General features: G+C 46.6%; 1 protein-coding gene across 4 annotated transcripts in view; it reads left to right on the top strand.

Moving 5' to 3' along the window:
* vps13d (vacuolar protein sorting 13 homolog D) overlaps positions 1-6,575 on the top strand; it is a 62,452-nt gene extending 55,877 nt beyond the window's left edge. For all 4 annotated transcript variants that reach the window (XM_014135238.3, XM_014135239.3, XM_045693110.2 and 1 more), the window contains 3 exons: positions 4,034-4,165; positions 4,858-5,098; positions 5,322-6,575. In XM_014135238.3, the coding sequence (XP_013990713.2) occupies positions 4,034-4,165; positions 4,858-5,098; positions 5,322-5,453 (505 nt within the window). In that variant the 3' untranslated portion in view covers positions 5,454-6,575. The remainder of the gene's footprint in view (positions 1-4,033; positions 4,166-4,857; positions 5,099-5,321) is intronic.
* Positions 6,576-13,947: the final 7,372 nt, after the last annotated feature.

Genomic DNA, 13,947 nt, shown 5'->3' with positions numbered 1-13,947 from the left:
TCTACAAGTTCAGCCAGAGTTCAACCCAGAGAATGTGCCGGAATCATGGTTCACAGCAGACACTGACGACGCTATCACACCCACTTAATAACACACTCACACATGTAGACTAAACACACATACTAATGCTTTCACTCGCATACACACTTACACTCTCACATACCAACACTCTCACATACCAACACACATGCTCCCCAACACTGTCATGCCTATTAATCAAGCAGTGATATTGATGTGATACCAACCCATACAGAAGAAAAGCTGTAAAATGATTTAAGGGAACAATGGTGGGGTTATATACAGTTTCTCCCTACTGTGGATTGAGTTGCTCATCACATGACCTTCTACACTGTGCATGAAGCCCTTTCTCTTCACCCTCTGTATGACTGGCTCAGATCACATCTCCAGAAAAACACACACTAGGAAATAAACAAGTCAATGAGAAGCAGACGTTGTGTGATGGTTCGCACTCCCCTTGCTCTCCTGCCCTGCTCGTGAACTCTCCCTCCTGTCTTTCACACAACCCTCCCGCCACATACACACACACAATCTCGTCTGTCTGTCTTTGTCTGTCTGTCTGTCTGTCTGTCTGTCTGTCTGTCTGTCTGTCTGTCTGTCTGTCTGTCTGTCTGTCTGTCTGTCTGTCTGTCTGTCTGTCTGTCTGTCTGTCTGTCTGTCTGTCTGTCTGTCTGTCTGTCTGTCTGTCTGTCTGTCTGTCTGTCTGTCTGTCTGTCTGTCTGTCTGTCTGTCTGTCTGTCTGTCTGTCTGTCTGTCTGTCTGTCTGTCTGTCTGTCTGTCTGTCTGTCTGTCTGTCTGTCTGTCTGTCTGTCTGTCTGTCTGTCTGTCTGTCTGTCTGTCTGTCTGTCTGTCTGTCTGTCTGTCTGTCTGTCTGTCTGTCTGTCTGTCTGTCTGTCTGTCTGTCTGTCTGTCTGTCTGTCTGTCTGTCTGTCTGTCTGTCTGTCTGTCTGTCTGTCTGTCTGTCTGTCTGTCTGTCTGTCTGTCTGTCTGTCTGTCTGTCTGTCTGTCTGTCTGTCTGTCTGTCTGTCTGTCTGTCTGTCTGTCTGTCTGTCTGTCTGTCTGTCTGTCTGTCTGTCTGTCTGTCTGTCTGTCTGTCTGTCTGTCTGTCTGTCTGTCTGTCTGTCTGTCTGTCTGTCTGTCTGTCTGTCTGTCTGTCTGTCTGTCTGTCTGTCTGTCTGTCTGTCTGTCTGTCTGTCTGTCTGTCTGTCTGTCTGTCTGTCTGTCTGTCTGTCTGTCTGTCTGTCTGTCTGTCTGTCTGTCTGTCTGTCTGTCTGTCTGTCTGTCTGTCTGTCTGTCTGTCTGTCTGTCTGTCTGTCTGTCTGTCTGTCTGTCTGTCTGTCTGTCTGTGTCCCCTCCCACCTTCCTTCCCTCCCTCCCACTTTCCCTCGGTCCTGGCAACCTTCTAGAGCCAGCTCAATTATACTTCCCAAACAAAGCGGGAGAGACGCACTCCTCAGCACACTGTCAACTCAGTCCTAGGCATTCCTTCACTACAGTACACTACACTGAGGAGAAACAGAACATTAGACCCATGTTTTCAAAACCCGCTTCTGGGAAAGATATACAGCACATTACAGTGCGTAATTGACCTAGGTAGCAGTGTTGTTGATCTATTTGTTATGGCTCGTCATCAGATTTAAACGCGTATCTGTTGGTTTAAATGAATGAACCAAGGAGAAATCTACACTATGCACAAAGCAAGTCCACCCACTCTTTCTGGCCCAACATAGACAATGAGCATGACAACAGCAGCAACTTCACAGTGAAACCACAGGGCTGGAAAGTGAGAGGAGAGGAATGTTTTTATTTTGTCAACCCTGCGTAAGAAATGCCAGACAGACATGCTAATGATGTGTCTCGCCATAAAGTCATCTACACACTGGTACGGAATGTGTTTTAGCATAACCGCCATTCCACATCTCTAGGAGGATGGGGGTTATTCCACCCGCATTCCAAGATATTCACTTCTGTACCGTTGAGACATTTCATATAATCTATCTTCTAACAAGGTATACCTCTCTGCAGTGCATGCCATGAACACTTGAGCCAAATGCTGTTAGGTGTTCACACACGGCTGTAGGGTCACATTTTGTAAGCTCCATAAGATTTTCGAATGGAGGAACTACCAACTGAGCTTGTCCAATAGGAAAGGTCCTAAGTGACCTCCTCATATATCAACTTGGATCTGCAAATTCAGCCTTCCAGATGGCATAGTGGAGTTACTAGCATATTGCTTATGCAGTAACTACCCATCCAATCTGCTCTGATCTGCATGAAGTGCCTAGGGCCAGGGGCAATGTAGGAGAATGGGCGGTGCTGTCTCCTGGAGGAGAACGGCCGGAGCAGGGCGGTGCTGTCTAGAACGGCCGGAGCAGGGCGGTGCTGTCTCCTGGAGGAGAACGGCTGGAGCAGGGCGGTGCTGTCTCCTGGAGGAGAACGGCCGGAGCAGGGCGGTGCTGTCTCCTGGAGGAGAACGGCTGGAGCAGGGCGGTGCTGTCTCCTGGAGGAGAACGGCTGGAGCAGGGCGGTGCTGTCTCCTGGAGGAGAACGGCTGGAGCAGGGCGGTGCTGTCTCCGGAGGAGAACGGCTGGAGCAGGGCGGTGCTGTCTGCCGGAGGAGAACGGCTGGAGCAGGGCGGTGCTGTCTGCCGGAGGAGAACGGCTGGAGCAGGGCGGTGCTGTCTCCCGGAGGAGAACGGCTGGAGCAGGGCGGTGCTGTCTCCCGGAGGAGAACGGCTGGAGCAGGGCGGTGCTGTCTCCCGGAGGAGAACGGCTGGAGCAGGGCGGTGCTGTCTCCCGGAGGAGAACGGCTGGAGCAGGGCGGTGCGGTCTCCTGGAGGAGAACGGCTGGAGCAGGGCGGTGCTGTCTCCCGGAGGAGAATGGCCGGAGCAGGGCGGCGCCGTCTCCTGGAGGAGAACGGCCGGAGCAGGGCGGTGTGTGTCAGCTGCTGACAGCAGTCTGTTCCTTCTCTTGGCAGGCCTCCAGAGCCTGACCCACAGATGAACCCCGCTTGCCAGGCTAGAGGGCCAGATCTGCCCTCATCTCCAGAGCTGCCCACAAGGCTGGAACGCTTCTCCCCCAATTTCTCACCCGTGGCTGACAATGGCCAGCGCCTCTCTCCATCTCTTTGTCCACACACCCACCCACCCACTTACTTACCTACCTAGCCGGCCAGCCAGCCCGAGGAGCCCTCATCACATACAGCTCCCGGCGCCCAGACTGCCCACACGCTCCCATTCCACCACAGCAGCGGCTCCAGCTGCAGACAGCCTGGAACCTGTCTCTCCCCAAGAAAAGCAAACCCCCGCAGCCCAGCCCAGCCGGGTAGAGCAGAGCAGCACAGTGCCGCCTTTGTGAATCCACCGGAGCCCATCGGGCCCTAATCAAAAGACCGCAGCCCCGGCAGATTCAAGCCAGATGTGGGAATTCCAGCCGGGGCCGGGCTGACTGGCAGCCGGAATGAGAGGGGTGGATGGGGTTGTCTGAAGGGGAAGTGAAACCTTAGCTCAGACCTGGCATAGGCAGGCTGGCACCAGGGCACTGTGTGACCTCTTCACCTCTCAACAGCCTCACAGGTCCTTTCCAATCTGAATCAGTCTCAACCAATGTTCTATAAACCACCTTACCCACTGTGTTGACCTGCCATGTTGACACCGTTTTTGGCTCATATGTAAAGCTGCTGGCATGTTGATGCTGTGTATTTCATAAAGCTGCTGGCAAAGCGGTTATATTGATGCTGTGTATTTCATAAAGCTGCTGGCAAAGCGGTTATATTGATGCTGTGTATTTCATAAAGCTGCTGGCAAAGCGGTTATATTGATGCTGTGTATTTCATAAAGCTGCTGGCTAAGCGGTTATATTGATGCTGTGTATTTCATAAAGCTGCTGGCTAAGCTGTTATATTGATGCTGTGTATTTCATAAAGCTGCTGGCAAAGCTGTTATATTGATGCTGTGTATTTGGCAAGCTATACTGACAGCTGACGCTGCTCTTTGTTTTCCATCCTGTGTTGCAGGTTGAGTGTGCTGCGGGTGAGGAAGCCACGATGCTGTAAGGGACCACAGGGCCTGCTGCCCCGCTTCTCCTCCACCCAGGCCGACGGACAGGAGCAGCTCTTCCACCTCACTGACAGCATCCACTCTGAGTTGTGAGTCACACTCCTGTTCTGAGCTTCCAGAGTTAAGCCACTGTCTGGCCAGTCACCCTTGTTTTGGTTGGACAACGGTGTAAGAACAGTGGCCACAGTGTGTAGAGACTTTTGCTCCAGCCCTGCTCTAACACACCTGATTCAACTCGTCTTTCATTTACACCATGACGAGTTGGTGATGATCTGGAACAAAAGCCTGCTGAATATGTTGACTTATTTAAAAGGTTTGGAGAAACTCACATCTCTGATTGATCTCTGATTAATATTGCATTACGTTTAAGTTTATTAATAAATATTTAGTATCTCCAGAGTGAGAAAGACGGGTAACTAGCCTTTAACCAGTCTTTCTGCTGGCCCTTAGAGCATTTGTCTTCTCACAGGCTAATAACTCCAGAGAGGCAGCAGAACCCTGTCTCTAGCCATTGCCCTCTGACCCTAGAGATGTTAACCAGACAATTACTCAGCTCAGCCTCTGGGCTGCCTAGGTCACACCATGCTTGTTAACGTTAGCATGTGTTGTGCAAAGCTCATGTGAGAGTTTTAGGAAATTACATGCATAGTGGTTACTTGAAAACAAGTGCCTCCAGCTTTTATTTTCAGCAGGGAATCAACTCCGATCGATCCAGCTCACAAATGTTTGCCAAACAAGTCATGATTTCAAAATGTTTTTCTCTCTCTCCCTCTTCACTTAGCTTCATTGCTGTGGAGCCCATAGACACCTACTGCGTGCTCATATCTTCCAAAGTGGTCTACTTCCTCAAGCCTGGTGAATTTGTGGACCGCGAGGCCATTTTCCTGGAGGTCAAGTATGATGACCTGTACCACTGCCTGGTCTCAAAGGACCATGGGAAGGTGTATGTGCAGCTCACCAAGAAGGCAGAGAGCACCAGCAGTGGCGTAGCCATGCCAGGCCCTTCCCACCAGAAGCCTATGGTAACACTTCCACAACCCTATAAGAACTATTCTGTAGTGTTAATGAATTAACTTCTTAGTAATTGCATTATTATTTATTAATTTATTTATTCAAAATGTTGCACATTTAAAAATGAAAAACGTTCTTTTTTTACTTGTCAAGTAGAAACATTTTTATATTGGTAATGGTTTTCATAGGTTCCACAATGTTAAATTAGGTTCATTTTCCCTCATGTCCTAATAGGTTCATGTGAAGAGCGAGAATCTTGCTGTAAAAATCTCTCAAGAAATCAACTATGCCAAGAGCCTTTACTACGAGCAGCAGCTCATGCTGCCGCCCAATGAGACTGAAGACTGCATACTATTGGACTCATAACTGACCCCTGGAAAGGGTGGCACATACACATGTTCTTCCTGTTTCTTCCCACTGAAAGTAGTCGTCTTTAATATGTTGCGATTAGTGTCTGAAGATATGATCCACAATCACTAGAGAATTTCTCCTATGTCTCTCTAAGGACGGAATGCCCTATCCTGGTCCTGGATGGCAACAGCCTGCTAATTTTCCACCGCCCTGATATGAAGAAAACTAGGCCAGTGCAAAGTGAACGGGCTTGTTGGACTGACCGTCTGTATGGGTATAAGGGCTTGGTCTGGCTGCAGCTTTGTGTGAAGTGAAGCCCATCCCGGGTCAGGATCGGCCCCCACTGCACTTGGTTTAGTAGCGCAACATAGTTTAGACTTAGAAGGTCCAACATCCCAAGATGCACACGGTTTAAACAATGAAAAGAAATATGCCAACAGCTGTTTTATCGACTTCTGTATATTTAGAACACAATACGATGACAGATGTTTTATTTTACAAAAATGTTTATAAGATAAGGTATATGTCAGTAGATGTACACACATACGAGTAGTGTTATATTATGTTTGTGTATAGACACCTATGTACATATATAGCTACATACAAATATAACACTATAGCTATGTACATAACCAAGTTGGACAGTATAATTATTATTATTATTTGGGTTGATATGAAGTGAAATGCTGTACAAAACTGCCTTTAAAATGTCTTTATTTTGTGTATAAAAGTATTTTCGGGTTGAATTCATTGCACTGACACTTAGTTTGGACACACTGGCTACTCTTGCCCTCCACCTGGGCCACACCCACCACACAGGGAAGGCAGTCGGGGGAACTGCCACTCAAGTCCCTAGCCTTTTATAATCATGGGCCTCTGTCTGGTTTCGGTCACCCTTTTATTTTAGGACTTTTTTTACCAGTGTCCTTTTTAACCAATTTCTTCTGAGAGCTGTAGGTTTTGGAATGTGTTCCTTGAACATTGAGTTTCTATCTACTGTGATCAGACCAGGGGCCTTAGTTACACCCAAAGCTTGTGAAAGGTGGAGGACATGAGCTTTAACCTGTGGAGGAGGAGGAAAGAGAGTGAATTGATGACATTGCTTATAATAAAGCACCACAACTGCAGTACTCAATACTATGGACCCTCTGTGCCTGTTACTGAACCAAATGTCATGATTTCCATATCACCTGGTGCATCCTTACTGTTTATTCACCCAAATGAAAGGCACAATCTGTAACTACCTCTGCACTCTCTGCACATAAATTAAGGACCCACTGTTAGCACCTCCATTTAAAGGCACATCTTTATACAGTGCCTTCTGTAATTATTCTGACTGAATCATTTTTATCTTCTTTTGGCTCTATACTCAAAGTTTGGATTTGAAATCAAACAATGACTATGAGGTTAAAGTGCAGACTGTCAGCTTTAATTTGAGGGTATTTTCATCCATATTGGTGAACCGTTTATAATATAGAGCACTTTTTGTACATACAGTAGTCCCCCTATTTTAGGGGATACAAATTATTGGTACAAATTGACTTGTGTAAAGTAGTAAAAAGGTAAGTATTTGTTCCCATATTCATTGCACGCAATGACTACATCAAGCTTGTGACTAGAAATCTGTTGGATGCATTTCTTCTTTGTTTTGATTGTGTTTCAGATTATTCTGTGCCCAATAGAAATGAATAGTAAATGTGTCATTTTGGAGTCACTTTTATTGTAAATAAGAATAGAATGTTTCTAAACACTTCTTCAATAATGTTGTTGCTACCATGATTACAGATCATCCTCAATTCATTGTGAATTATGATGAGTGAGAAAGTTACAGAAGCACAAATATGAAATATAGAACCAAAGGAAGAAAAATGCTTCACTGTCCCAATAATTCTGGAGGGCGGTGTAGGTATCTTCATGACATGGCACAAGTGGGGGAAGGGGTGGCCTTTCCTCTTTTTGTTCTCTATTTCTCATTTAGTGCGCACTATTTTGTTTTCCCCCTAAGTCTGTGTACTTTACTGTATTTATACTTGGAATATCGTTTTTCAACAGGAAAAGCTAGACTGCGTCTTTAAAGAAACAATTTGGGCTTTTAACATCACTTCCCCCAGTTTTGCAGTAGCAGTGGTATGTTTGGGGGGGGGTTCAGCCCACCAACTTCTCTCAGAAAGGACACCTTCATTATTCAATCATAATGCAAAGAGAATTGTACCTTATTTCAAATAGTAACTATAGTTGTGCTCTGTAACCTGTCTCCATGAAGCAGTTACTGAAGTTGACTCTCCTGAAGTTCTTGGCCAATGCTCCACCATCCCTCCTCTTGACTGACAGGTTAGCGGAGGCTTGGGGTCTCCCCCTTGCTGTGGGGCTAGTCCATTGCTCATTTGTCTCCCTGACTCCCTCCCCAGACGACATGCTCTGCCTGGTGATGGAGCAGTCGCCGTGCCAACAAGGTGAAGGGTTCTGAAGTTCTTTACAATGGTGTTGTTACAATAGTTTATTTTGTGGTCACAGAACAAGGTGTATGGATGGCCCCAGCGGAATTCGAACCCATGATCTTAACGTTGCAAGCGCCATGCTTGACCAACTGAGCCACACATGACCACCAAGCACTGAATGTGAGCTCTTAAAGATGTTGAATCACCTAGTTAGCCCCTGGTCTAAGAATTCTCACACTACATTCAGTCCCACATGGATCAAATTCCCTTTTTAAGGGGGTTCAGAATAAGTGGCTTTGCAAGGCATCGGACCGCAAACCCCCATTGAGCCCCCAAGAAGCTGCAGTGATCTTAACAGTGAGACATGAGCAATCTAAAGATCCTAGCTCGTTTGGATTTCCCTTCCTCCTTCACTGGAGTCGCTGAAGTCTTTTAAAGCTCTCAGAAGAAGCTCAATCAAATTCATGACCAGGGTTTTTGATCACTGATTAGATGCTGGCTCTGAAGTGTCTGTTTGATTCCAGAATTCATGTGATTATAAAAAATATGTACAAAGCCTGGACAATTACACATTAGTTTTCATTACAGTTTCATATCAGGTGAATGTTGTAAGAGAGCCTACATTACGGAGCGAGACAGGCCCTGAGGTTCTGCGGAGTTGTAGTTCAGTGCCTCCCTCACAAGACTGTGAGGAGGAGTCTTTGCATACCATTGGTAGTCATGGAGAGGTTACACACTTCATTTGAATCAAAAGAGAAATTAGGTTGTGGCAAGGAAAGCTCCCTTCACAGAGGAGAGCATAGTCAATGTATCTAAAGCCTAACTAAGAGCATTACTACACTGAACAAAAATATAAATGCAACATGTAAAGTGTTGGTCCCATGTTTCATGAGCTCGTGAAAGATCCCAGAAATGTTCCAGACACACAAGATTCTAATTTTGTGCACACGTTTACTTCCCTTTTAGTGAGCATTTCTCCTTTTCCAATAATATACGTGGCATATCAAGAAGCTGGTTAAACAGCATGATCATTGCACCTTGTGCTGTGGACAATAAAGGGCCACTCAAAAGGGAAATTGCAGTTTTATCACAACACAATGCCACAGATGTCTCGTGTTTTGAGTGCAATTGACATGCTGACTGCAGGAATGTCCAGAGCTGTTGCTAGATAATTCAATGTTAATTTCTCTACCACAATGTCATTTTAGAGAATTTGGCTGTATGTCGAACTGACCTCAACAGCAGACCATGCATAACCACACCAGCCCAGGACCTCCACAACCGTCTTCTTAACCTGCGGGATCGTCTGAGACCAGCCACCCGGACAGCTGACGAAGCTGGGTTTGCACAACTGAAAAATTTCTGCACAAACTGTCAGAAACAGTCTCAGGGAATCTCATCTGTGTGCTCGTCCTCCTCACCAGGGTCTTGACCTGGCTGCAGTTCGGCGTCGTGACCAACTTCAGAGGGTAAACGCTCACCTTCGATGGCCGTTGGAGAAGTGTGCTCTTCATGGATGAATCCCAGTTCAACTGTACCAGGGTGATGGCAGACAGTGTGTATGGGAAAACATGCCACAATCAACAGCCTGATCAACTCTATGCGAAGGAGATGTCGCGCTCTGCATGAGGCAAATGGTGGTCACCAGATAACTGACTGGTTTTCTTATCCACACCCCTACTTTTCTTTAAAGGTGTCTGTGACCAACAGATTCATATCTCTATTTCCAGTCACGGTGTAAGCTGTTTTGGTCCGCCCCTCCCACTTCTCTAGTTTCACAAGTCAGACAAGAGTTTTGTGAATGTGAAAGACTGGTAATTGATGGACCTCTCGTCCGCCTGATCCTCCACTCAATTACCAGTCTTTCACATTCACAAAACTTGTCTGACTTGTGAAACTAGAGGAGAAGTGGGATGCTGCGAGGGACGGACCAAAACATCTTAAACCATGGCCCATGTGGTAGACAGATAATGTACCCATACAAAATGCACTGAACAAAAATATAAATGCAACATGCAACAATTTCTAAGATGTTACAATTCATGTAAGGAAATCAGTCAATTGAAATCAATTCATTAGGCCCTAAATCGATGGATTTCACATGACTGGGAATAGAGATACCATGGTCACAGATACCTTAAAGAAAAGGTAGGGACGTGGATCAGAAAACCAGTCAGTATCTGGTGTGACCACCATTTGCCTCATGCAGCGGCAGAGCTGCCTGCCTTTCCAGGCGTCAGGGTGAAGAGTTCAGCACCGGGGGAGTCGTCTGTTTGGCCAACCACCGCCTCAAATCTATCTGCTGTTTGGCTAAACTTGCTATGACCTCGCCCCCTGAGATTTGAGCCGTCTTCTCCAACACACACACTCAGAGACAGTTTAGGGTCTAGATTCAATCAGATCAAGCGTTAACCGGCGATAGCAGATACCGGCACAGCGGATGTTTTGGTGGTGTCAGAGGTGCTTTGGAGCTGTCAAACCGGTAAGCAGCTGCTCTTGCAATTGTTTAGTTTTATATTTTTTTTATTTCACCTTTATTTAACCAGGTAGGCCAGTTGAGAACAAGTTCTCATTTACAACTGCGACCTGGCCAAGATAAAGCAAAGCAGTGCGACACAAACAACACAGAGTTACACATGTGATAAACAAATGCACAGTCAATAACACAATAGAAAAGTCTATATACAGTGTGTGCAAAGGAGGTATGATTTAGGGAGGTAAGGCAATAAGTAGGCCATAGTGGCAAAATAATTACAATTTAGCAATTAAATACTGGAGTAATAGATGTACAGAAGATGAATGTGCAAGTAGAGATACTGGGGAGCAAAGGAGCAAAGAAAATAAATAACATGGGGATGAGGTAGTTGGATGGGCAATTTACAGATGGGCTATGTACAGGTGCAATGATCTGTAAGCTGCTCTGACAGCTGATGCTTAAAGTTAGTGAGGGAGATATGAGTCTCCAGCTTCAGTGATTTTTGCAATTCGTTCCAGTCATTGGCAGCAGAGAACTGGAAGGAAAGGCGGCCAAAGGAGGAATTTGCTTTGGGGGTGACCAGTGAAATATACCTGCTGGAGCGAGTGCTATGGTTGTGTGCTGCTATGGTGACCAGTGAGCTGAGATAAGGCAGGGCTTTACCTAGCAAAGCCTTATAGATGACCTGGAGCCAGTGGGTTTGGCGACGAATATGAAGCGATGGCCAGCCAATGAGAGTATACAGGTCGCAGTGGTGGGTGGTATATTGGGTTTTGGTGACAAAACGGATGGCACTGTGATGGACATCCATGCATCCAATTTGCTGAGTAGAGTGTTGGAGGCTATTTTGTAAATGACATCGCCGAAGTCAAGGATCGGTAGGATAGTCCGTTTTACAAGGATATGTTTGGCAGCATGAGTGAAGGATGCTTTGTTGCGAAATAGGAAGCTGATTCTAGATTTAATTTTGGATTGGAGATGCTTGATTAGAGTCTGGAAGGAGAGTTGTCAGTCTAACCAGACACCTAGGTATTTGTACTTGTCCACATATTCTAAGTCAGAACCGTCCAGAGTAGTGATGCTAGACGGGCGGGCAGGGATCGGTTGAAGAGCAAGCATTTAGTTTTACTTGCATTTAAGAGCAGTTGGAAGTCACGGAAGGAGAGTTGTATGGCATTGAAGCTCATCTGGAGGTTAGTTAACCCTTCCAAAGAAGGGCCAGAAGTATACAGAATGGTGTCATCTGCGTAGAGGTGGATCCGAGAATCACCAGCAGCAAGAGCGACATCATTGATGTATACAGAGAAGAGAGTCGGCCCAAGAATTGAACCCTGTGGCACCCCCAGAGACTGCCAGAGGTCCAGACAACATGCCCTCCAATTTGACACACTGAACTCTGAGAAGTAGTTGGTGAACCAGGCAAGACAGTCATTTGAGAAACGAAGGCCGTTGCATCTGCCGATAAGAATGCGGTTATTGACAGAGTCGAAAGCCTTGGCCAGGTCGATGAATACGGCTGCACAGTATGGCCTTTTATCGATGGTGGTTATGATATCGTTTAGGACCTTGAGCGTGGCTGAGGTGCACCCGTGACCAGCTCAGAAACCAGATTGCATAGTGGAGAAGGTACGGTGGGATTCGAAATGGTCAGTGATCTGTTTGTTAACTTGGCTTTCAAAGGCAGGGTAGGATAGATATAGGTCTGTAGGGTCTAGAGTGTCTCCCCTTTTGAAGAGGGGGATGACCGTGGCAGCTTTCCAATCTTTGGGGATCTCAGACGATACGAGAGGTTGAACAGGCTAGTAATGGGGGTTGCAACAATTGCGGTGGATAATTTTAGAAAGAGAGGGTTCAGATTGTCTAGCCCAGCTGATTTGTAGGGATCCAGATTTTGCAGTTATTTCAGAACATCAGCTATCTGGATTTGGGTGAAGGAGTGCAGAGCTGTTGACTGGGGTAGGAGTAGCCAGGTGGAAAGCATGGCCAGCCGTAGAAAAATGCTTATTGAAATTCTCAGTTATCGTGGATTTATCGGTGGTGACAGTGTTTCCTAGCCTCAGTGCAGTGGGCAGCTGAGAGGAGGTGCTCTTATTCTCCATGGACTTTAGTGTCCCAGAACCTTTTGGAGTTTGTGCTACGGGATGCAAATTTCTGTTTCCTAACTGCCTGTGTATATTGGTTCCTAACTTACTTGAAAATGTGCATATCGCGGGGGCTATTCAATGCTAATGCAGTACGCCACAGGATGTTTTTGTGCTGGTCAAGGGAGGTCAGGTCTGGAGTGAACCAAGGGCTATATTTGTTCCTGGTTCTACATTTTTTGAATGGGGCATGCTTATTTAAGATGGTGAGGAAAGCACTTTTAAAGAACAACCAGGTATCCTCTACTGACAGAATGAGGTCAATATCCTTCCAGGATATCCGGGCCAGGTCGATTAGAAAGGCCTGCTCGCTGAAGTGTTTTCGGGAGCATTTGACAGTGATGAGGGGTGGTCGTTTGACCGCGGACCCATTACGGATGCAGGCAATGATCGCTGAGATCCTGGGTGAAGACAGCAGAGGTGTATTTAGAGGGCAGGTTGGTCAGGATGATATCTAAGAGGGTGCCCGTGTTTACGGATTTGTACCTGGTAGGTTCCATGATAATTTGTGTGAGATTGAGGGCATCTAGCTTAGATTGTAGGATGCCCGGGGTGTTAAGCATATCCCAGTTTAGGTCACCTAACAGTACAAACTCTGAAGATAAATCGGGGGCAATTAATTTACATATGGTGTCCAGGGCACAGCTGGGGGCTGAGAGGGGTCTAACAAGCGGCAACAGTGAGAGACAGGACGAAAGAGCTAAGAGTATTTTGAGCGGGACTGAAGGATCTACAGTGAAATAAAACAAAAACTAGCCAAGACAGCAGTAGACAAAGCATATTGACAGAGAGAGGCATAAAGCAATCACAGGTGTTGATCAGGAGAGCTAAGACAACAACGGGTAAATGGTGATGAGTGGGCAGAGCGGGTCAGTTAGGTACATACAGGACCTGAGTTCGAGGCTGGGGCCGACAGGTAAACAAAATGAGGTACCGTGTTATTGAAACAGTCCAGCACGCATCAGCTGTGTAGCCGAGTGATCATAGGGTCAAAAGAGTAGGAATAGGTGAGTCAGGATGCTGTTCGGTAGTCACTACTACGCTGGGCAAGCAGGGGACACAGCGTTCAGAAAAAGCTAGCGGGCCGGGGCTAGTAGATGGTTCTGCAGCGATATCGTAACAGAATAGACCACATCGGGCGATCACGTCGGCAGTCCAGTCGTGATGGATCGGCGGGGCTCTGAGTCAACAGTAAAGGGGTCCAGGCCAATTGGCAAAGGAGGTATTGTAGCCCTAGAATTAGCTGGTATATGGGCCTTGCTTGAGGCCAGCTCAAGGATAGCTGGTGCTTGCTTCAGGACAGAGACGTTAGATAACAGTAGCCACTCGTTTGCAGCTCTAACACAGTTCCACCCCCGCTATGCAGATGTTGACTAAAGCGGATCTGATTGAATCGAGCCCTATCTATATAAAATCTCAATCCACCACCCCTCCATCTTGACACTCGCCCACCA

This window comes from Salmo salar, chromosome 13, assembly GCF_965601325.2.
Source record: "Salmo salar chromosome 13, fSalSal1, whole genome shotgun sequence".
Taxonomy (NCBI): domain Eukaryota; kingdom Metazoa; phylum Chordata; class Actinopteri; order Salmoniformes; family Salmonidae; genus Salmo; species Salmo salar.
Note: the sequence above shows the minus strand (reverse complement) of the source record. Positions and strands in the feature narration are given on the sequence as shown.